This window comes from Leptinotarsa decemlineata, unplaced genomic scaffold (genome assembly GCF_025532065.1).
Source record: "Leptinotarsa decemlineata unplaced genomic scaffold, Ldec_3_MD MMD2_tig00026354_RagTag_RagTag, whole genome shotgun sequence".
NCBI lineage: Eukaryota > Metazoa > Arthropoda > Insecta > Coleoptera > Chrysomelidae > Leptinotarsa > Leptinotarsa decemlineata.
In genome coordinates, this window is record NW_027412702.1 from 10905052 (window position 1) to 10929318 (window position 24267).

The window sequence follows — 24267 nt, forward strand, 5'->3', positions numbered from 1 at the left end:
CAAGAGGAAGATCAAACTGTTTCTTCCTTTTGAAGATGATCACTTGGTGATCGAAACACGTGTCGAATTGTTAAAATAACGGTTTAGTGTTGGGAAAAACTACAGTAATATACATAATAATATGTTAACTTTCGGTTTTTTTGACAGTCTTAATTGAAAAATGGTGATGAAAAAATTTGGCCTACTTCGCCAGCAAGGAAGCAAAAACCAAAAAGAAAACGAGAAGAAGAAGTTAACTACAGACACGTTGAAAGGGCGGCTTGGTTATCATTTCATGAAACATTGTTTGTGCCCTCCACTGCCAACTTTTAAAAATGATTACCGCTGGTGTTACCGCTGAATGTGGTGGACGGCTGAATATCCAGCCAATGCTGATGCATAAAATTGAAATGCCAAATTTTGGAACGAATATAATGACATCACAAACAATAAAAAAAAATTGCCATCTAAAATGTTAAGTACCTATATTCATCTTTTTTTTTTAAGTGATAATAATATAAAGTTACAAGGTATAAGTAATAATAGATAAGAAATGTACTGAGAAAAGTTCGTTGCTCGTAGTCAAATGGTCCAACACGGAACAAAATAATTGGAGAATGAATGATAAAAATAAATTATAAGAGTTCGAAAGAATTAATTCTTGTTGCATATTGCTTATTGGGATTCTCCAATGGAATTTAGTATTCTAATGACATAACGAATTGAACTGTAGAACACATATCCGGTCAAGAAATTATAATGGATCATGTAAAAAACCTTGAGATTAGGTGAAAAGGGAATCTTCTCCGAACCAATTTTCAATAGCTTTCGTCTACAATCCGTGGTCACATATAATATAAAACTTATCGGTTGTTGCTTACTGCTTGTAACTTCTACTGCCGTCACAGACTTAATACACATATGATCTTCAGATATATCTGAAGGTGATAAGTCTGTCCTCCATGAGATCTCGCATCGGTAGGAAGGGGTTGAAGTAATCACACCATGGTATTTCTTTCTATCAGTCTAGAAGCGTTGAAATAGGGAACCAGCATATGTTTCAGTTTTGAAATGATATGATTTCAACTAGTATATTATTCAATAATGTCGTGAAAACTACTTCAAGAGTAACTAAACTTAATTCATAATACACAACTACTAAGCCTGATGGTGAAACAAAATTGTTTTTGTAGGGCTTTGTAGCCCTGTCAGCTGTTTTCTACAGAAGCGCAGAAGGCCCACATATTTTTATTATTTGTTTCTTGGAAATTACGACTTTGAATTTCGACATTTCGACTTTGAAATTTCGACTTTAAAGTCAAAATTTTGAGTTTGAAGTCGTAATTTCGAAATTACGAGATTAAAGTCGGAATTTCGAGATAAAAGTCGAAATTTTGACATTAAAGTCGAAATTTCGAGATAAAAATCGAAATTTCAAGATAAAAGTCGAAATTTTGAGATTCAAAGTCGTAATTTCCAAGAAACAAATAATAAAAATATATGGCCCTTTCTGCGCTTCCGTAGTTTTCATATATTGAAGAGGTTTCTTGCGCTTTCCGTGAGTGAAAGTAATTCATTTCACCTATTCATCCGTTTCTCATGCAGTAAAACATTACTCTTCAAATTGAATAACTCCATTGAATAAACACTTTATTGTGAGATTTCCACTGCAGTTTTACAAAAACTAAACACCTGTTTCGCTTCAGGCGTATTTGAAGAAACTATTGTTTAGGGAAACATGTGTTGCGTTTTTGTAAAACTGTTCAGTGGACTTTTCACAATAAAGGGTTTTCTGAATTCGTTATGGATTTTCAACAAGTATTGGCCGACTCTATCACAAAACCATCGATAATTATGTTGTAGTCGGGATTTTCTGAATATTCACAAGAAAACCAAGAGTGGCGCCATTCAAAGTTAATTCGACTACTTATTGTAGAATATTTTCGACTTTGAACATTTGAGATATAGGAGAACCACTTCACTTATTTGAAAGAATAAAAAAGTACCTGCGCATACCTCATTCTTCTTCGGTCATACTTTCAACGTATATAATCGTAAGACAAAATTAGTAACTGTCATACGTTTTGACACTGTTTTAGTATTTTACCTTAATTTTACTGTGGTCTTGATATGACTGTTTTGAGAATTTTGTGTTTTATCGATATATGATAATTAAAGCGATTATCCGGTTTAGGGTTTGATTTTTGATACAAATAATCTCGCTTTCCTTTGAAAGGTGTTCGCCAATTTTCTGAACTTTACTGGTGTATTTAATAACTTTCGGCAAACATGAGTGGCAGTGGTGACAAAACTGAACATTTCGATTCTATGTTCCTCTCGATTGCTCAGCATCATCCAGAAGGAGCTTCTCAGGTAAATATTACTAGAAACGTTTCATTGTAAAAAAGAAATGTAACTTTTGATTTCTAGCTTCTCGATACATTCGTCAGTTTTCTCGGAAGGAAAACAGATTTCTTCACTGGAGGAAAAGAGGGGGAATGGGAGAAGGTAAGTTTGAAAATTGAAAAACATTTCCTTTAATTCATGTTCACTTTTTCTGTTTCCTCAGCTAGTTATGAATACATTCAGAAAGCATGAAAAACAAAGTAGAGAAAAGCAAGAAGCTGAGCTGAAAGAGAAACGTGAGAGGGAAGCTCGAGCAAAAGCAGCTGCAGCAAAAAAAGCTGAAGCTGAAAGAGTTGAGCCTGCCAAAATAACAGAACTAACTGATGCTGAAGCCGAACAGCTTCAGGCCGAAATAAACGCAAAGAAAAATCCGTCATCGTCCAGTTCACAACCTGCTGCCCCTATCGGAGATAAAATCAAGGAAGACGAAGATGAATCAGAAAAGGGGAAGATTTTGCCGAACAAAGGAAATGGCTGTGATTTGGACAAGTACAAGTGGACTCAGACTTTGGGCGATATTGAGGTAAGTTTATTTGTTATGAAAATTCAGAAGAACTGGAACAAATTCTGGAATATTTTGATGTTCCAACTTGGATTTTTTGAAAATATAGAATATTTTTGTTTGAGACTGTTTGAAATCGTTCATCAATTCAAAAAATTTAAGTTCATCAAGAATGAACATATTCATTTATAATACTTAAAAGTTGGGTTAAGTAATATAATATTCTAACCTAATATATGGTTCCTGCTCTGAAAATAAGAAGAATCATGGTATCAATAACTTGGGATTATTTCCGTTAGATGGAGCTAGTAACTGTTTTAATAAGGTTTCAGATGGCATTTACAGAAATCTCTTGTTTGGGTATACCTGATTTACCAACAGCAGTGAAGGTGTCACTGCATAAACAATATTTGAATTTTATTCCACAGTTACTGAAAAACTGAAGAATTTACATCCATTCCAGTGCTTGTTTATTTTACGCCAGGTGTTACAGCTTCACCTTTTATTATTAATTAACAACTAATTTAAAATTCACTTAGGTCTAAAAAACTGATGCAATCATACTTTTGCTACTTTTCAAAATTTCATGACTTTCAACAAAAGAGTGGATTGCATTGATTTTCTCAATCATATGCAGTAATGTTTTGAGAAAAAGAGCTTTTTGCCTTTCTACTTTTCTATCATTCAAGAAAACATATGAGAAACTTCCTAAGAAAGCAAGAAAGAAATAACTGCAATAAATAGCTTTTATTATCAAATGAGGTTTTTTTCAGATACAAACTGGAAGAAAATAATCCTCCGAAAATAACTACTTTCATATGAACATTGAATTACATGAAAATAACTTTTTGTCATCCAGTTTTTATGAATGGTTAAGAGGAAAATCTGAATGGGGAGAAAATTATTTTCGTGTAACTCAGTATTCATATGGAACTAGTTGTTTTGAAAAGACATTTTCCTCTCAGACATTTTCTTCTCAGAAAACGATTACATTCAGAGAATTCTATGAAAAATCAGGACATGAAACAGGGCATAGGGAGTACAATACCCGATAGTATACTGTTACTGAAATTCTCAATTTGTTTGGAGTATTAGGTTGTTTCAAAAGTTTTGTCCGTTTTTATGAGTCTACTTTGAACTGAAATATCTCAGTGAATATTTATTCAATTCAATCGAATTTTTTTCTGGCTCTGATTGGCGAAAGTTCTACCGGTGAGAAAGTTATCAAAGTGCTTGAAAAGATGGTAGTCGATTGGCGAGAGGCCTGGGAAGTATGGTGCGTGAGGCAGAACTTGCGTTGTCGTGGAGCAGGATCCGGTCCTCTTCTGTTGACTAGTGCTGACTGTTGTTAACACAATTTTCGGAAAATTTTGTCGATTTCTTCACAATAGGACTCTGCTGTGATGGTTGGCCCATTTCAGAAAGTTATAGTCAATCACACCAGCCGCTGACCACCAGACAGTAAGCATGGTCTTTTTTTGGTGGGTTTTCACCTATGGGACGTGACGATCTGATCCAAAATAAAATAATGATAAAAAACTTTTAAAACAAGCTTTTATTTAAGTGCCCTAAAAAGATCATAATAAATTTTTATATCACATTAACCACATTCATTTATGACTTTACAGAATTGAAATTATAATAAAAGCTTGTCGCGATGCCTAGAAGAAACCTCTACATATTCAGTCAGATGAAATTTAAATTAAGAAACATTCTGACAGATCAACTAGGTACTGCAATAAATTTCAAACCCGATAAATCCCATGTGTGCAAGAAAATTGTTTAAGGTTACAGTTCCACATTTTAAGCATTCACGGCACTTTTATATGTAGAGATTTATTCTAGGCATCGTGACAAGCTTTTATTATAATTTCAATTCTGTAAAGTCATTATTTTATACTAAATGGCAACAAGAGATGCAGAATAAAGGTAAGATATATTGTAGAATCTACCCTAACTTCCCCAAAAGGCCTTGGTATCTGACAATTCCAGCTATGGACAGAAGACATGTTTCTAGCCTCATCTGTATGAAAACCGGCCACTGTTGGACTAGTCTCATTTATTTCGTATTGGCGTCTCTTCAAGTCCACATTGCGAGTGTGGACTACTAGACACATTGGAACACACGTTCCTAGAATGCCCAATTAACAGTATCCCTGGATATGACATTTACCAACAACTTGTCATAAAAGTATTCCGGCTCCCTTGAATATGTCAACAGTACTTGGCTCTTTACATTTCGGTATTATCAAAACTCTCGTCTATTTTATGACATATAATCATATCAAACTATAAGTCAACAGGGGAGGGAGGAGTGGTTCCCTTTCTTTGACCTCCTTTTTATTTTTTTACTTTTTCCCATCCCTCCACCCCAATGTACGTACTATCTGTCTTTTTATCCCCCAGTTCCCAGCACACAAGACAACGTTCGACACTCTAGTAGACGCTACGTGTACCGCTATATCCAGACATACCAAAGTAGTCCAGCCGAGTTAGTCGAAAACACGAAGTAGCACACCATTCCGGACACAGGCTTGCAAGCTGCAAGACAGTCTTTGTCCCCCGACGAAACTTTTGTTATGTAACAGCCAGTTACGTAACAGGAGGAGCATTGGTCATATGCGTCTGAAGATAGGAGCAAGTACCATCTAAAATAGAGAGAGAAAGAGAGAGAAAAGCTTGTTTTGAAAGTTTTTTATCATATTTTTTAGTTTCAATCGATAGTTATCGATCAATACGAAAGTCCATCTATAAAACGGAGAGTCCTTCAACAGAAAAACTTATGGAACGGGGAAAACTATTATTAGGATAAACTATATTCTATAGAAGTAGGTAGGTACCCACTCCTCCGGCATACCTTATAGAATCCACCCAGAGTTGTGTTTAGCAGGTTAAGAGCTAATATACAACAGGGTGCGCTCACAACATCATTTTACACTCTGATGCCACTCAGTCCTCGACACAGCCTCACCTTGACTTGGGTGGTAATTTGGAGAAAGATGCGCCTCTTTTTTCAGCGTAGAGCCTGACGAAACACCGTTCCGGATTTGATTTTGGAATTTTCCTTCTTCTAGACGGGTTGCCAACCAATGCTAATGACGCCCATCTCACCAAATTACACAAGTCATGGTATGCCTCTTGTGCCTCTTGCTCACATTACGTGATGGGCCCTCTTACTCTGGGAACTTAGAGGGTGGTACAATGCAAATAAATGGGTTCTTACAACCTCTACACCATTTATTGTTTTTTTTAGAGTTGGGAAGTAGGTATTTAAAAGTAAAAGCTTGATTTAATTTTTATTCTAGAAATATATTTTTTTTATTTAAGCCAACCCTGGATGTGGCATCTATTTCATGGTGGGCCTACCAACTGCCTATCATAAACGAATGCGTATACAAAATTTCGTGTCCCTGCTCGTACGGAGGCGAGCAGCATCAGGTCACATATATGATTAACATGCACTGTCATCGGTTCTGGACCAGCATGCAAAATTTCAGGCCAATCGGATACTGGGAAGTGGGTCAAATTAAATTTGCAAGATTTGTTAACATACATACAAGTCAAGTTAAATAAAAGCTTTTAATTAAAAAAGGATCGTTTTGGTTGTGCAAAAGCAAAGAACAGGCGCTGAAATGTGACAATTTCTGTCAATCTTTCAAATAGTGGGGCACTCACATTTTGAGCTTTTTGGCCTTTCCAATACGTTTTAAACCATCAAAAACCGCATGGGAGCTGAAACTCAATTCTTCCGCCATCCTACGCACCGTATGTGATGGGTCAGTCTCCACTAGGGTCCTTAAATCCTCGTCCAGAATTACTGTAGGTCTACCACTTCGGGGCTCATCTTCGAGGCTAAAATCTCCGGACCGAAATTTTGCAATCCAACGTCGAACAGTGCGTTCATTAACACTATTACCGCCAAATGCCTGGTTAATTTTTGATCTGTTTTGGCAGCGCTTTGGTTTAATTTGAGTTCATAGAGAAAAATTAACCGAAAATCGCCTAACAACATCATATAGTAATGAGCTGAAAAGAGGCAAAAAAATTTGAAAAAAATGAACAGTGTCGTTATATGGAGTAGAAAATTCTCCATCGATCAGTATATACCACGACACAGTAGAATATATATCCATTTAGATATTGAGCTACAATAAACACATGACATTAAAATGGACAGAACTTTTGAAACAACCTAATACATTTGAAAAAAAGATACTTAATTAGGTTGATCAAAAATCTTTCCCTTTCGGGTGCTGGTAAAATGCACAGGGTATTTTGAAAATAGCAAAAAAAAATATCTACCTGGTATAGAAAAAGAGACCACACCAATGACGTTTATTATCAAACTTTTCATTTAAATGATCATCACAGGAATACACCTTAGATTTTGTAGGCACAGCCCTGCGGCTGAAGCCATTTTACCTATTAATTTTTGTAGGTGAAACGTGAATAAATAAGTTTTCTTGCACACTACCCAACAGTTATAAGACTCATTTTTCATTATGTAAAAATTTGATATAGCAACATCTGTTTAATGGTGTCTGGGAGCATATAGCATCACAGAGGCATTTAATACTGTAACGGTTTTTAAGGTAAAAAAGACGAACACTTAAGTACGGCAATAATTTAATTCTACATAAATGTACAGAAAACTTCCTGCAACATCGATATCGACAAAGAAATTCGAAAGAAAACATAAATTACTATACAGTATGTATGACATATCACAGTAAAAATATACCTACATTGTTATATAATATTCTAAGGCTTTACTAGATTTTGAAACTCCAAAACTGCAGATTTGGCACATTTTTTTTTCATAACTATGGCATATGAAACATCCCAGGATTATTTATTTCGGTCCAAACTATTTTCATTGCATTGTATGGATTCGACAGCAATACTTTAGTAGAAAATATCGAATTCTTTATATCATCAGTTATTAATAAATGAGTTGGCAGTGTTATGCTGTAAGAAAAATGACTACTTTTTGAAGTTACAAAAAAAGTAAAACCTCCGACTTACATCTATTTACAACCACAAATTTGGTCCCATTGGTAAAATGGTTCTTTTAAATTGACTAAGGTTTATGATTAAATAAATTTATAAATAATATTGTCTAATTAGGAAAAAGGTAATTCTAGAGATCGCATGTCAAGTTTGATACATTTGCTAAAGGAAATAAATAGATCCATACAAGCAGTTCAAAAACAGTTTAACTTTCTAATAATACAGTAACTTGAAGAAAAGTCGTGGTATTTCCTACCCTAAAATAATAAAATTGGTATCGCTATATTGGAAGTATCATAACTGTTCTCCTAGTTTCTAATAGAAAAATTAGTGTTTTCGCTAATCTGGAAATGAAAAATTGCTCTCGATTGGTAAACAGTTCATATTCGTCAATGGATCTCTAAATAATGCCATCCTGGTGGGTTTCGTTGTACTTTTTTCCATTCACAACAGTCAATACCTTTGGTTCTTGGCTCTCACTGAAAAATAAAATGAAATATCAGAACAAAGCATGTGAGAAATATGTTGATAAGTGATTTCACTCCTATCATTACACAGTATTATGATTCAAGGGAAGCATTGAGAAGTCTGGTGTCTTATACAGAACTTTCAAACAACTCTTGTTGAAGTTATGACTAACATCTTTATTAGGCTTCTGAGTTCGCAGCATATTTTTCATGTTTATTTAGAGCTGAAAATGATTCCTTCTAACCTTAAAGTCTCACACTATATACCGAAACAAACAATTCATTAATTATCTCGAAACTGTTTTTCACACTCATAATCATTTTTAAGTTCATGAAATAACTAGAAAAGTATGGAATATCATTTCTAGAACGAATATATTGCAATTCCTTTGAAAATGTTTCTGGAAAATTAGGAGTGTGAAGTAGTTCCAAAAAATCAACACATTAAGACACTGGCAGAGTCTTCCAAAATGTCTGCATCATATGGAAAACTTTTTGATTGTTTTTACAAAAAAAAATGTCATTGAAGTTGTAACCCAAACTAGAACAGTCAAATTTTATAATTTTCATCTAAAAACATGTTGTTTGTAAATTCATAATACACTCACCATCTACAGTGTGATAATATTTATTTTTTGTAGTTGACATTGAATTTTGTTATGAATTTTTATTTATAACCGTTCTACCATATTTGTTCAAATTTGAAGAATTATTAATATTTTCCTTATATTTCTCTAACAATTTAATAGATTATTCGAATTTATTGCATAATTATTGATAAACCAGCAAACCAAAGTAAACATAATAAACAAATCCTAAAAAAAGTCCCAGTATCTGTAATTGTGAAATGAAATTATTATTATTATTATTATTTTGCAAATTCATTTAGCAATGTTTAATGTTTGTTAATCATTCTATTTTGTTACACTGTTCTGCATCCACAACATAATATAATTATAAAATAAAAGCTTGTTAAGTATTAACGAATAAATTGAAGCTATTACGATTTATGGTGAAAATCAAAACAATCTATTTTAATTTTTAAACAGAGAGACAGGCAAATTCAGACTCAGTGGAAAAGGAATCCAAAAGTTATCATTCAAAACTAGTTATTAAAAATGAAGACATTAAGAAAAATGTACAGCTGGCAAACATTGAAAATCCTAAAACATCATTAGCAATATGACATGAAGAACTATCACGAATTATACCAAACTATATAATATAACTATAATATAAATAGATAAATAATATTTACAGGTGAAGCTACATTTTACTCTAATTGAACTGTTTCAATGTAAAGATCATTACTAGTTTAAAACTAACGTTTGGTGTGCTATTTTTATTAGAATAATTTAATCAGTCCTTATTCCTTTTAGGAATATATTTCAATTATGTTATGTTTGATTTAGAATATTTCAATGATTTTTTGAATCACAAAAAAAGTCTGAAGTTTTAGCCTCTCATGACCGGAAATCAAATGAGAACTGTAGTTATTCGAGCTACGTAGTCGTGGTCCAATTGAGAGATAGGCTTCGAATGTTTCGCCCATAACTGTGATAAGCATCTTCAGCAGTAGTTGGCAGTAATGCGTTATGACTTCTTAGTTGGTAGATCGTTAATGAGCCTTATCAACGAGTCTAGGAAAGCCAACTAGTCCCCGATACGTTTCGAAAATAATAACCAATTAAAACGTATAATTGGACAATGTTCAATAAACTGTATACTGAAGATTCTTTCTAATCGAACAATACACTGTATGAAGGCTGACATTTCGAAATTTAGTATATCTGGTTTACAAATACAAATATACTCCCTAGATATTTTCATTTACTAGTATATGTAGTGTTTCTTTATCAATAAAATTTGTATCTGAAATTATAGAAATTACTGATTTTAACTTATCAAAAAGTATAAACCATTAAAAATTTTATTTTGCATAATTTACAGATATTGGTACTAATTTTAAACTGGAGTATGAAGAGTTAATTGCAGTTAAAAACAGATTTAATATTTACTACTAATTCTAGATCATTTAACCACAATAATTTGCCAATTATAAATTAGGTTTAGTAGTAGGTGTTTATAATTATAATGGAGTTAAGAATGTAATATCTTCAACATGCCTCAAGGATCATCGGATAATTACATCACTGACTTATTTTTCAAAATTTGATCATGGCACATCAGTTGTTCAAAAATCATTTCACTGATATCATTTTGTATGTCCCAAGTAGACCGACATGGTATAAAAACTCATTTTATGTAGGAACTATACCATTCAACAAACTATGGTTATTATTCATCAGTCTTGTAAATAAACAAATAAAATCACTATATGTATATTAAGTCACATGTTAGCCTTTAATTTTATTTTAGAATTTTCGATACTCTGGAAAACCGGATAAACTTTTTTTTTAACAAGAAGATTTCTTGTCAAATTTTATGTACAGTTGTGGCAACGAAATATTATTCATATAGCAACAATTTGTGCATCCGATATGAGCCGACAAAGTAATAAACTAATAGAAGCGAAACGACGTGGCTACTGTTTCGAACAATCTACTTTTTTAATGGAAAATTGCTATTATTTTCGAAATTCGCTAAAAGGTAACCCCATGTTACGATTTTAGGCAATTTTATAAAATTCGTCAGCACTTCATTAATTATTTCATAAATACATTATACTTCATATTCCATTTTTCAACTCCGATATCTGTCAATTAAAATATTCCAGAATGTGGAACGTCGAAGCCATTCACAATTCCAAATAAAACTCTGTTAATGCAGAACATGAAATGCCCACAGTGTTTGTTGTGAAAACAATCATTAACTTAGTATACAAGAATTGAAAACGCAAAATTTTGGTTAACAAAAAATATTTAAACTTTGTCAAAGAACAGTTGGTTTTAAAATATAACAAATTGCCGACGACTCACGTTTGTATAGCTATTTTTTTCTTCAATATTCCGATTGAATGTTTTACGTTTATTGCAATATAAAAGTGTAGTATTCTTTCGTTGTTCCAACTGTAATGAAATGCAGTTGTTTGAATTTCCTTGCGTTGGAATTAAAATTTGTATTTAATAGTTTTTCGAATCATGAATAATATTCTTTGTTTTTACTTGGATGGTGTCAGATCACCAGGAATTTTCTATTGTAAAATATCATAAACTTATCCCAAAAAACTAATAAATGTTTCTATTGAGGCTCCAAAACAGAATGTTGCTACGAATTTCATTTAAATTTGAATTACTCACTTTCTAAGAATAATATCGCCGTCAGGATGCCTACGGTGAACAGGACCGACATGGTGAGCACAAGGATCGTCAGCTGATGCTTCCTGCAGAAACTTCTCTGCGGCGGCCTCTGTCTCGTGTTGACGTTAACGACGGTAAAGTGCATACTGCTCGCTACGGAGACGGCGTCCGGATCGGGTTTCTTGGGGACGGTCTCTGGCATCGTGATGAGGTCATCGTGGCCGCCAGATTGTTGGAGGTAGTATCGAATGTTTTGGTTTCTTGTGCTGACGGCTTCGTCGATGTCGGATCGATTTTGATCGTCTTGCTGCTGCTGCTGGTGGATTTGGGCTAGGTTGGCGGCCGTGAGCAGCAGTGAACCTGATCTGGCGCTCTGGAAAACGAAGAACGTTTGTAGAACTTGCTAGAAATAGAGTTGAAGTAACACAGATCTGGTGTGTTGTGTAAAGTAATTTCATAGAATACACAGGTTACAAGAATGATCTGACCTTTTATGTTAAAGGAGAGGCATATCGCTATATTAACACGTTAGCTGCGTTTGTTGCCTATCGGCGACATCAGTTTCCCCACTCCAATGCGAATGTCGCCGATGTTTTGTGAAAACGTATTCATTTAGCATTCAAGTGAGATGCGAGCGTTTTAACAGTTTTGTCAGTTCTTAACAAAGGTAATATTGTTGATTTATGTATTCTTCCATCTAGGGAATAGTGAGGCAGTTCGTTTGGTACCAAACGCCTTTAATTGCGAGTTAGAATAAAGAAAAACCTAATACAAAATGAAACAGAAGTGTTGAGCGAGTGAAACTTTTGCCGACATTGACAACGACTGGGAGATGTCGTCAAACACCTATGGTACTGATGAAAATTCTGTTGATTGTGAAAACTGCTCGCAATGAACCCATAATCCTTCGTAAAATCTTCCTCTTCAATATTCTTAGCCTCTCCTCATCTTTGTTTGTGACACATTATCTTGGCTTTGTATGTGGCAGTCTTTTTTTAAAGCACCATTTCGTTATTTCGCCGCTCAGTTAATTTCTGCCGCTTACTATTACTTCAAGGTTTTTGAAACCTTTACGAATGTGTAGTTTCATCGTGCTCGTTCTTCTTCGTTCTGGTGCACATTAGGCATTTTGTTTTCTTTTGGTTAATATCCAGCTTCATGTGCGAGCACCATTAGGCTTGTAGGCTTGTTCTTATCTCATCTCATCAGCGCGGTCATCTGCTTATTTTTGGTACAGAAAAGTGTTATTCTTGATGGTCTCTTTCCTCTTGTACCTACTTCTTGTAACGCTAGGATGTCAACGTTACATCGATCTATGCCTCCTACCACTTTCTCCATTTTTTCGCTGTGTACTGTTTGAACATTCCATGATCCATTTTTTTGTTCTCATTTCCAATTTTTTCCGTAATTTAACTACAACTTTATCGTAGCCGATGGAGAAGCCGATGGTAGCATAACTGTGAATAATTGACCAGTGAACAATCTTACAATAATACTCTATTTTTTTTTGACCATTGCACTCTTTGTGGTTACCTTTGCATGTCAATATAGTACACAATTGAATACCGATCTAAACTGGCGATTATGAATAAAATCAATTATCGTGACCTCAGGAATGCTTCGGACTTGAACTTGGCCGATCGAAGCGTGTGCAAGTGCCGGCGGGATATTATAATAATGTAATTATTATAATTTATCGTGAATATTAGCGAGGTAATTAATGCCGCGTAATTTTTGTTCTGTATTTTCAATAAACCTTTCGTCGCCTGTATATATTATTTCTCTGATGGTATATACGTACGGTTTTGTTGAAAAAGATTAATGATATATTGAAACGACCATAAATGGAATCTATAATTTTCAGAAATGAATGATTTTGAGGAATGAATAGGTTGATATTGATGCGAAATATACAGAGGGAGAAGTTTTATTCTTGTAGAAGTTTTAAAAGTAGACTCAAATAAAATAAGTAAAAGAAAATTATGTTAAACGGTTTTATTTAAAAAAATAATAATATAGATAAAGTACTAAAAGCTAAAAAATAATTTCGATTATTGTATATATTAATAAAAAACTCCTGAAACATGTTAATTTCAGATTATGAAAACATAAAATTCAATACAACAGTTGCGATTTCAAAATGAAAAGGCGTGATACCAAATTTGGTCCTCTCAAAAATGAAATGTTTTTCAAATCAATTACAAAAATATACGGTAAAAAAATTAATGCATTCTATCGACCATATTGATTATATAACATTATAAAATCAACAAACAAAAAAGTTCCGTTCCTTAAAAATTATGTCCCAAACGGTTTGGCAGCATCCCGAATTGATTCTAACGTTAACAAATCTAATAAAACTTAACTGATCTATTTTATTTACAAACGTTATTCTTTTAATATGTCATTAAATTTAATCGCAAGACTCAATTTTGCCTATCACGTATTTTATATACTCACGTACTGGTCATTTTATCAACCCTCGGCTTTCTTGATTTTATCGTGAATGTTCTTTTCTCATTCAGTGGAACTTTTTATAAAAATCAGTAACGATAATTTGGCCATGAAGTATTGAGATGAATTCATTATAAAACAAAAATACTTCGAATGAATAACTCTGCTATATGACATTGCCATCTTTTGTTCACAAAAACTTGTCAAAGTTTTCGAAATGTCTTTCAAACTTCGCTTATTGTTTCTTGAAATAGAGTCGTGGAATTTGAATTTTAAAAAAATGCGAGTAACTTCAATCTTTTATGGGGTTTTTTTTTCTTAACCAGTCATCTACAAAATTTGTATATTTATGTTTTTTCAACATTGTCTTAATATTGTTTCCTGTCATATTATCAAGATACATTCCTATTAATTTATTTTATATAGACTTATTTCATCGATTATCGATTTTTTATGATATTTTTTTAAGAATTTGAAAACCGTATATCAATCCAAACATTTTTGAACAGAGCATGATAAATCTTCCAAATGAGATATCACAATATTTTACTTCACATTAAAAAATTTAGTCACAACTGTCGGTCGAAAGTAGTTATAGGGGCGCAAACCGTATAACGTGGGATGTCAATTCATAGACAATATTTATGATATTGAATTCATTCTATGTTCCTAAAAATGTAATGCAGGATTGCCTCAAGGCTTTGTTTTGAAACCACTTTTATTCCATAACGACATAGTACAGCTCAAATTCATAATCTAGATTTTCTAGACTAAACATGAACTACTTTATCGGTATTATCTAGATTGTGTTCGTAAAAAAATCGTTATTGACAATGACCTCTGCCCATTATTTAGGAGTTATCGAAATGTAATTTTTTTTCTCACCTGTGTGCTATTATTACTAGACGTCGAACCTTGGCTGCTTTTCGAGCTACGAGCTAGTGTGGGTCTTGGAATGTGCCAACTCTTGTCGAGATCTGCGGGGATCTGAAAATAAAAATTGATCGTTTTGAACTGTTTTTCTTTAAAATATCATTTCTGGAACGTATCATGAACACAATTTCAAAAATGAAATTTCATTAACCGAGTTAAGTTCAGTTGTCATCAAATATGATAACTAAGCTGAAGTTGCTTTATATCCTTGATGGCGTAATGCTATTGTCATTCGATTTTATATAGTTATTGAAAAATATATCTTTATATAGTGACATCACGTATCGGATTCAAGTCCGTGGAAAAGTAATCTATCACTTCTTTTGCTGCCATTTCAAATTTGCTCACTGAAGCTAGATTCAGTAATGCAGGGCTTCTTGATGACCTCCAGATTCTACTTCTGCGCTCAAGAAGTTTGTAGACGGCAAATTCCTAAAATACCCTGCTCTTGTCGCTTTTCGGCTGCACCAACTAGCCTCCTGGGTTTTTTAACATGATCTAGAGTTAGAGAATTGAGAACCTCTAGATTTTTATCTGACGTTACAAAAAGAAGAGTTGGGGTCGCTTAATCCATGTCGTCTGTAGATTCAATGCCGATTATTCAGTTACTTCATGGTCCATTGAGGGTACCAGGAGTAGCTAGGGAAAGGAGGTCCATCACGGCAGATCTACGCATTCCCCTGATAAGGTTTTCTACGAAGAGGGGCGCCCGTTATCTCTAAGATTTTCTTAAGGTTTGTTCTGGCTCTACGAAATTCAGGTTCTAGGGCATCAGGATCATGCGCAGTTTTTATAGAGCGTTCTGGTTTATTGAGGATAAGTTAGGTTTGATGAATCTTCTGTTCTGGTTTCGACTGCGAAATGATCCTAAACTGTCTTGAACCGTCTCGAATCGTTCTTGTTCTTGTGGCTAAACTGTTGAGAACTGTTTCTGTTGCTTATGCGCATTCATGTGGAAATTTGTTAGGGCTACTTCTAGGATGTTTTTTTATTTATTTGATTTAAATAATTGATGACTGAGGTTAGATAACATTTTAACTGACTACAAGGATACGCTACATAACGAAATGGACATGATCAACAGTATTTTCTCGTCTTCATCTCTTCATATATACGATAGGTGGCACAGCGATCTCCTCAAAATGCGTTCTGGTTTAACCAAGTATCCGAGGCTATTTCGGACTGTTTGAGTTTTTTTTGTTGTACGCATCATGTTTTGCGCAATTTCCAAACAGTTTCGGATGTTTGAACCATGAAAAATCTTTAGTGACATTGAGTGGGTTCAGAATCACACATCCTTTCGGGACGGGTACACCCACTTTATAGAGTGATGTGTCATTCAAGAGGACTCTTACCTCCACGGGTGACACCTTACCCGGTAGGGATATTCTAACAACTCCGCTTCCAGCGTATGCTCTGCTTACGCCTATTTCAATCATTGTTAAAATGTAGTTTCATTCTTCATTCCATCGACGATATTATACATTAACTACTGCTACCATGTAATGAGTGAGTAGATGAATCATCATTTACAGCTGATCCTTTCGGTACCTTGTTTTATTCGGGTTAAATTTGAATTTATTTCCGATAATCGCCTACCGAGTGCTTTGAACGACCTTCTGGAAATTAATATTTATAAGTATTTCTATATTTGGACGAGACGTAACCGGATTTAACCATGATGGAAATAACATATTTGAGTTAGGAATCATGTTTGTGCAATTTTTACGGTTCTTCTTCATTATATAATTGACGTCTTTAATATTACGCATTGGAATTTTCTTTACAGTGCTTCATTCATCATTGTTGGTCAAGGTACTTTCTGATTCCTATTCGCTGAATAGTATATTAGAAGTAATTGAGCACTTTGTTGTGATAAAGAAGAGTTTTTTTTAACGTATTCAAAAAACACTTTACTGTGATATTTTCACTAAACAGTTTTACAAAAAAGCAACACGTGTTTCGCCATACAACGGTTTCTTCAGGCGTGTCTTTACTAACTACATTCCACACATTCAATGCTTAATATACCTTATTTCACAATTTGAATCGCCTACAAGAGTTTTTTTTTACTTTCTTTCGAAAATATAGCACTTTGCCTAGTGATTCAACCAAGGACAGGCAACCCTGAGTAAAACAAATATAAATAGTTTAAACTAGAGCCGAAAAACAAAACATTTGTGATCCAACTGTTTCGACCTGTCATAGGTTTCATCAGTGGTGCTAGACTGAAACACGAAAGCATTATGCATTACTGGATTCAACTGTCCTTAAATACCAAGCCTGAGTGTACGTACAGTTGAAACGAAAACAAAACAGTTTAAGTCTGTGCTGAGTTAGAAAAAGCCTTTGTCTTTCAACTCGAATAGTTGCACTCACAACTAATTAATTTATAGTTTCATATTTCACAGTTATTGAATTTTATTTCATAATAATAAAATTCAGTCTCAAATTGGTAATGGTGTCTCATACTCCCCATTCGGGAATATTCAAATTACCAGATATGGGAGTTGGTATTGTGGAACTTTTTTCGGACAATAAAAATATCTTTACAGATTGGTTTGTCGGTCCATTATTATGTAAGTTGGCTTTCGAATAGAATGTTTATAATGAAAGCTATCCATCAAGGTGATATGGATTTTGAAAGAAACTTGTCGGATTTCTGATGAAACTATATTTTTAGAAAAATTATATTTCGAGTTGAATATCTGATAAAAAGTATCCTAATCCTCTATTTCTCGGCGAAACCTATCACAAATTAATGTAATTAACATAAAATTACAACTGTTAACGACCACACACTCGACTGTCCTTTCTAAACAAGGTAATCGACGGTCGAATATTTCTTGAAATTCTTATGTCTTTCGGCGGATTGCGTTACATAAATTCCAATGAATTCATTAAATTTCGACCGTCAACATGTCTGTCTCATTGAGATTTCTGCAAGTTGCCGACATGCTAACGCCCATCGTAGAAGTTTCGGTGTTGCCAACAAGGAGCAAAATACGCACAATATATTTATTTTCAGTATATTCACGCATTTGCTGCGCTTTTTTGTTTTTGTGAATTTTTTGCGACTTTTATACCATGCCACTTTGTCCCAGCAGATCAGTTTAGTTTCTACTAGAAATGTCATTGTCTTAGTTGAATTTTCGGAGGAACAAACGGTCCAGTCAGTTAAAAATTGCTATTTTTGAATTTTTGCCTGCAGGTTTGATCTATCCGTTTATTTTTGTTACTTTTTGCATTGACCTGCTTTTCAAATGTGCGTTCATGTTCCCATGAATTCATGTTTCGCGCTTCTCGATCTGATTTTTGACATTTGCCTCGCGGAAAACAACCTTGTTGGTTTGGCAACACTGGTTTTGGTTTTATTACGAAAATATCGAATTTGTTGGATACGTAACAGCGTGAAAGTGTCTTGGAAAATGATCAGATATTATGTATTTTGTCTAGATTGTACGGTACATTCGAATGTAACTATCTTTCATTATGGTTTTTAGATACCGTCAAACTTATTCTATATAAAGTTATTCTTTCATTTTCACGGTGTAGCCACAAACTTTCCATTCTGTTGTATAATTTGTTTATGGTTTCGTTTAAATGCATATCGGTTGTATTTTTTACTGACAGGGTCCTACAAAAACTTCCGTGGAATTGCAATAAAATATTCACAAAGTGCAATGCGGCCTTCACCTCTGTTTAGAAGTTAGCCTGTATGTCATTTCCAGTATATATTTATGTTTAAGTTTACCATTTTCATAACTACATATTCAGAACTTTTTGAAATAATACTCCACCATAGACACGGAAATTTCATAAGTATTCTATAGACGTAGCACGTAGCACGTCAATCCATTTTAAGAACCAGTAAATATTTTCAGTTCTTTACCTCATACTATGAAAAAACGAAAGAAGCCACACTACATTCAGAACACGTCCAAATGAACTTTTTATTAGCGAATGCTTTTACAGCATCGCTGAATAGCTTGAGAATGTTGGATGTTACCTCAAATATTGTGATATTATCTCCTTTGCGAATACTCGATATAAATTTCCGTATACATATTTTATTTGCTGATCATCTTCATGGTCACACTGGAATAAAAAACTTATTATCTATACGCGGGGTTAAAATTACTGCGAAGTTGTATCGTGTTGGTAGTGTTACTCACATATCTCTTCCATCACATATCTCTTCTTTTCCCACCAGTTTCTTCTCACACTTTTTTCTTACTGGTTTTGAATATACCTTATGTATATGTAAAGAAAGACATGAAATTTCACCCAAAAATGATTCATTGTTCATTGATGTTTGATGAAAATGGACTGACCATCAGCATGCGTTTCAGCATGGTCCTACTGATGGATTAACGATAAACATCTACCAGACTGACTTGTGAGGTATCTTGCATAAATGTCTGTCGAATATATTTCAATATCCAGCGTGGTATTAGCCGGGGAAGTAGTTATTTTCCGGCAGACACTTACCAGAACATACGGTGAAGTTACTTTGGGAGAGATGAATGTTTCGATATTTTATTTCTGAATATTTACTTTCTTATAAGCTAAGTGTCAAAAATTACAACGAATCGCCTGTTTGGGAGTAACAATGTCAATTTTTACTGTGCTCTAAAAGAAAAAAGGCAGCAATCAATTGCCTTAGGATACACTAGAATGTTAACAGCAGAAAATCTGTGTGGACTCATGAAGATCTTTGTCTTATATCTGGATTACATGTTGAAATCCACAGACCTGGTGCCAGTGGAGGCATGATTTTTGGAGAAATTTCAAGAGAGTATACAGCACCAAACATTGTATTGTGGATGAAGCGCTTGTCGTGGTTGTTACAGAACTAGTAGTCAAACTCTTTAAACTTGGAGTACACCCTCTTTTTTATTATTAACACGCTTTTATCAGCTTCACATGTATGTATGTATGTTTGTTTGTAACTCCCCTTTTCATTTCATATTTATTCCCGTTTGAATGCGCGGGATCTGTATTTGACAGAATGATCGACATTATTGCTTGATCTACTCGCGGGGAGGTGGCGCTGTAACTAACCTCCTTGATATAATTCGAACTCACTTTACATGTATTTCTTCATTTGAAAAAAGTATTTTTTTTATTAACACGCGCACCTGCTGCCTTATTTGTAACTCTATTTTGCGCGCCTGCTGCCTTCCTTGAGCTTGGTAGCTGATTTTCAGGCTCCATCTCCGAAATCGGAAAATATTAATGGTCATTTTTCTAAACAATATACGGCTGATTGATCTCAAAGTTTAGATAAAATAAATATAGTTTAAAAAGACTAAAAAACACGCTTTCATAGCATACAAAACTGAAAAATGAATATTTTTTAGGCAGAATTGATATGCACACATGACTCCCCTCTAAGGACAGAACTTTCTCACAAAGTTTCGCCTGTTTTTCATTTTGGTTTCTTTATTTGCTTCGGTTACACCTTTTCTGAACTGTTGTGGTCTAATGAATATTTCTTACCTTTCCTGCCCAATGTTTCAGGTACTTTTCAGTAATGATTATTGTTTGGAATGTTCTCCAATTAACGTGCAGCGTGGCAATTTATAATACTTTAATATTTACATTCTTTCATCTTCTTTTAATGTAAGTGTAATTATGTCACTTAGCATGAAATTCGATTTGGTTGCTCTCAGCCTGTGCCCTGTCAGCTGTTATTTCATTAGTCAATTAGAGGAAATATCATCTTATTTACCATTATAAATGAAACCATGACTGTGAACTTTTGTTATATGTGATTTTTAACGACATTTTTTTGCATTTACTTGTTCAACACCCGCCCAATTTTCAAAGAATAATAAGTTTAATAATATTTCATCGGATGGTGACACGATTACGACACCTCACGAAATATTCAATTTCGATGTTACGAACGCATTTTCTTCGGTCGACGTTCAATGAAACTTTCTTTTCTCATGGAAATCCTCGCTCTCTGCAACAGGTGAACAAGGCAGGTAGGAAGGTGTCTTCGATCGTCGTACGTAATTCGCGATATTACACGATTCTTGCACGTAACGCCGATTTTGACCTTGATCTCGTAACGTATGGCGTAACGATCTTTCGGGAATCGGGTTTTATATCACGCAGTGACTCAAGATCAGGAAGAACATTGAGACGAAATATTTGTCTAATGCTGCTATTGTTCGGTTGATTATGTATACGTGTATGTGAGAGGTAATCGAATGTTTCAAGATCAACTGGAGTTTGTCGCCTAGAGCTCGGCTATTATCTGTCAATTACACGTGAATCATGTAATGTTAAAGTCCAAGACGATGAGACTTTGCTTACTGATGAAACTGCGGTCAGATGATTTTTTCACCAGAACTTTAATATTCTACGCTTTCTTCTATGATTGCGATTTGAATCAGTGTTGTAACGGAGGCCTGGTTAACGGAGGCGGGGCGGTTCCATCTTCATCGTTTAAAAAGCAGCTGTTAGTAATAAAAAATAAATATAGTTTAAAAAACTAAAAAACACGCTTTTGAATCGAACTAAAAAGTTGAAAATAATTTTTTTTTCAACTATATTTATTTTATCTAAACTTTGGGATCAATCAGCCGTATATTGTTTAGAAAAATGACCATTGATATTTTTCGATTCCGGAGAGGGAGCCTGGAAATCAGCTACCAAGCCCAAGGAAGGCTGCAGGCGCGCAAAGGAGAGTTACAAAAAAGGCAGCAGGCGCGCGTGTTAATAGAAAAAATATACTTTTTTCAAATGAAGAAATACATGTAAAGTGAGTTCGAATTATATCAAGGAGGTTACGTACAGCGCCATCTTCCCGAGAATAGATCAAGCAGCTTGAGCTTGAGAGTTATAGTTGAAGTAACCGATATAGTAATCTTAAAGGTGTCGGCGAAGTCAAAGGCCAAAAAAACCAATACAAAGGAATTATGCCGCAACGAATTAGTCCACGTGGACTGAAGAATTGGCGGTTCGTATTGGATCATTTTTACTAACCGAGTTTTATGATTGGCTGAAGAGTCATAAAATTAAATTTGAAGTCATGTTACGGTGACCAACAGAATGTAGCGATGAGTACCGCGTTGTGTGTGTTATTAAAGGGGAACTGCTGGAAGGTAGGGGGCACTATATATTTTACTTGAACTATACAAGCAAACAAACAAACATACATACATACAGGTGAAGCTAATAAAAGCGTGTTAAAAATAACAGACAAATCGGGTTCCTTGACATTTTTTAGGTTTAGTAATTCTGACAATCTGAAAAATAAATGATTCTAAAATCTAGATAATAAAGGACAAACTGAAAAGTTCATCGCGAAAAATGACTGCGTGATTAAACTTTCTAATCAGTTAGAAAATTGTCGAATTCATAAATTTTCCCTATGAATAAAAATAATAGGACTTTTTCATGTAAATATTTACTAAGCTTTTTCAAATGGTTGATGTTTCGGAAATTAATTTATAACGTGAAGAAATATTGATTAAAAATGCCTGAATTAGAAATATGTGTATTTACTTTCCGCAAGTTTTTAAATTTAAAGAAAGCATATTAGTGTATAAACAAAGGTTCCAAACATACTATCTATATACATGTCTACTCTTTTGAAAATTTTTTTTAAAATGTGTAGGTTCTGCTTTTATTATAATGATTTTTCGTCATACTTTGTATCATAAATGATTAAATCCAGACCTTCCGTTTAATGGCATCGTAGCCTAATTCTCATTACTCTATTCTGCAATTTCTATATTTCACTTTGATTGTCCATAGAAACGATTTATGTGGTAAAATAAGTTCTCATTTCACTTGAGTTGATTTACGTTAGTGCGTTGTTTGAAATTTAATCACTGTTCTATAAACTTTTGAAATACTTTAGTCCATTACAACAGTATTCAAAAGTAAGATTCAATAAATAGTTAATTGAACTGCTTCACTTTAAGAATAGTCTGTTCGTTATTACAAAACTCAATTAGTTATAGTTGTTTCATCAATTTTAATTAGTTTTTGCCTTTGCAATACCGACTATAATGCAGTTATTGTAACACAATCAACTTTCAAGTAAATAAAGTTGTTGAGGATTTATCATTAAAGTAAGTGAAGCCCGCGGCTTAATTCGCGTTGACTTCATTTTTTGAGTTTCTAACGAAAAATTATCATGTAGATATTTGCCCATTTTTGATTTACAAAATAACGTTTTAAAAACTATAAATAAATAGTTAACCAAAGTTTCAGGCGAATCAATTGAACAGTATTTTATAGTAAAAAATGTTTGACGTTATTGTTTCAAGTTAACGATCAGTTACACTTTTATTATGTGTATTGATTGAATTGATGTAAGCAGTCGATCTAAGTCAGAAAGGAATTTGATTTAAAATTAGAAGACGAATTTCAAGTGACTCGATACCAGTTATTTTGGATTCGTTATTGAGAATGAGTGGATTATTGTTGGTTCTAAGGCTGGCAAATGAAAGAGTGAATAAATCTTGTTGGGCAAGATTGTCGACGGTTTCATATGACAAGGGCCTTGAATGCAATCGAATGCAGTAGTTTCACACCACAGTGACCACCATAGTGCGTGTTTGGTTTCGCTGATATCCCGTTACTTGGTTCTAATTGTAATTTGTTCCATATTTCCATGTGAAGACGTACTATAATTCAATAAATTGATGGATGTAGCCGTTACTACGTGATTGGGAATCATCATGAAAAATGAGAATTGGAACTTTCTGTTTTTACCACTTTTATTTATAACTAACGTTACTGCTGTTTCGTCCTATAAGGACATTTTCAAACCTATACATTAAACTGAAATTGATTGATTACATAATCCCTTATATAACACCACTGTAGGTAATAACAGAGGTACTTACTTAATTGAGTATTTGATTTTTGTTTATACAGTGTGACCCATTTAAGATGGAAGCACCCTTATAAAACTTACATTTTTCAACCGATTGGAATGTTTTTTTTGTTAGGTAGATATTCAAAAAGTCTATTAGGACACCAAATATCATGAATAAATCTCAATTTCCAGGGCCAACTAGTCTTATTTTTCAAGGTCAAAAATCTAAAAAAATTACTAGCGATTTTTTTAGAAAAACTCTGACTACACCACTGGATTTGTGACATTTTCAAATGGGTAACATTTAAATTACGTTGAAATGCGTCAATCAATAAAAAAGTTATAAAGGAATGAAATTTGAAAAATATGCCGTTTAATCAACCCACCAATTCATGTTCAGGAATTTTATGA

The 24267-nt window shown here is 33.9% G+C and overlaps 3 protein-coding genes across 4 annotated transcripts in view; 1 reads left to right on the plus strand and 2 right to left on the minus strand.

Annotated features, from left to right (window-relative positions):
- LOC111512529 (uncharacterized) overlaps positions 1 to 24267 on the minus strand; it is a 344576-nt gene that overhangs the window by 193247 nt on the left and 127062 nt on the right. The gene's annotated exons all lie outside the window — the stretch shown is intronic.
- The window catches only part of nudC (nuclear distribution C, dynein complex regulator), a 191066-nt gene continuing 168878 nt past the window's right edge, over positions 2080 to 24267 (plus strand). Inside the window, exons 1-3 of the mRNA XM_023155828.2 lie at positions 2080 to 2352; positions 2410 to 2487; positions 2549 to 2908. Of these exons, the coding sequence (XP_023011596.1) occupies positions 2269 to 2352; positions 2410 to 2487; positions 2549 to 2908 (522 nt within the window). The 5' untranslated portion in view covers positions 2080 to 2268. The remainder of the gene's footprint in view (positions 2353 to 2409; positions 2488 to 2548; positions 2909 to 24267) is intronic.
- The window catches only part of LOC111501905 (uncharacterized), a 167908-nt gene continuing 151137 nt past the window's right edge, over positions 7497 to 24267 (minus strand). For both annotated transcript variants that reach the window (XM_074184477.1, XM_023155829.2), the window contains 3 exons: positions 14964 to 15065; positions 11625 to 11997; positions 7497 to 8376 (listed from right to left, as the gene is read on the minus strand). In XM_074184477.1, coding sequence (XP_074040578.1) covers positions 8351 to 8376; positions 11625 to 11997; positions 14964 to 15065 — 501 coding nt within the window. In that variant the 3' untranslated portion in view covers positions 7497 to 8350. The remainder of the gene's footprint in view (positions 8377 to 11624; positions 11998 to 14963; positions 15066 to 24267) is intronic.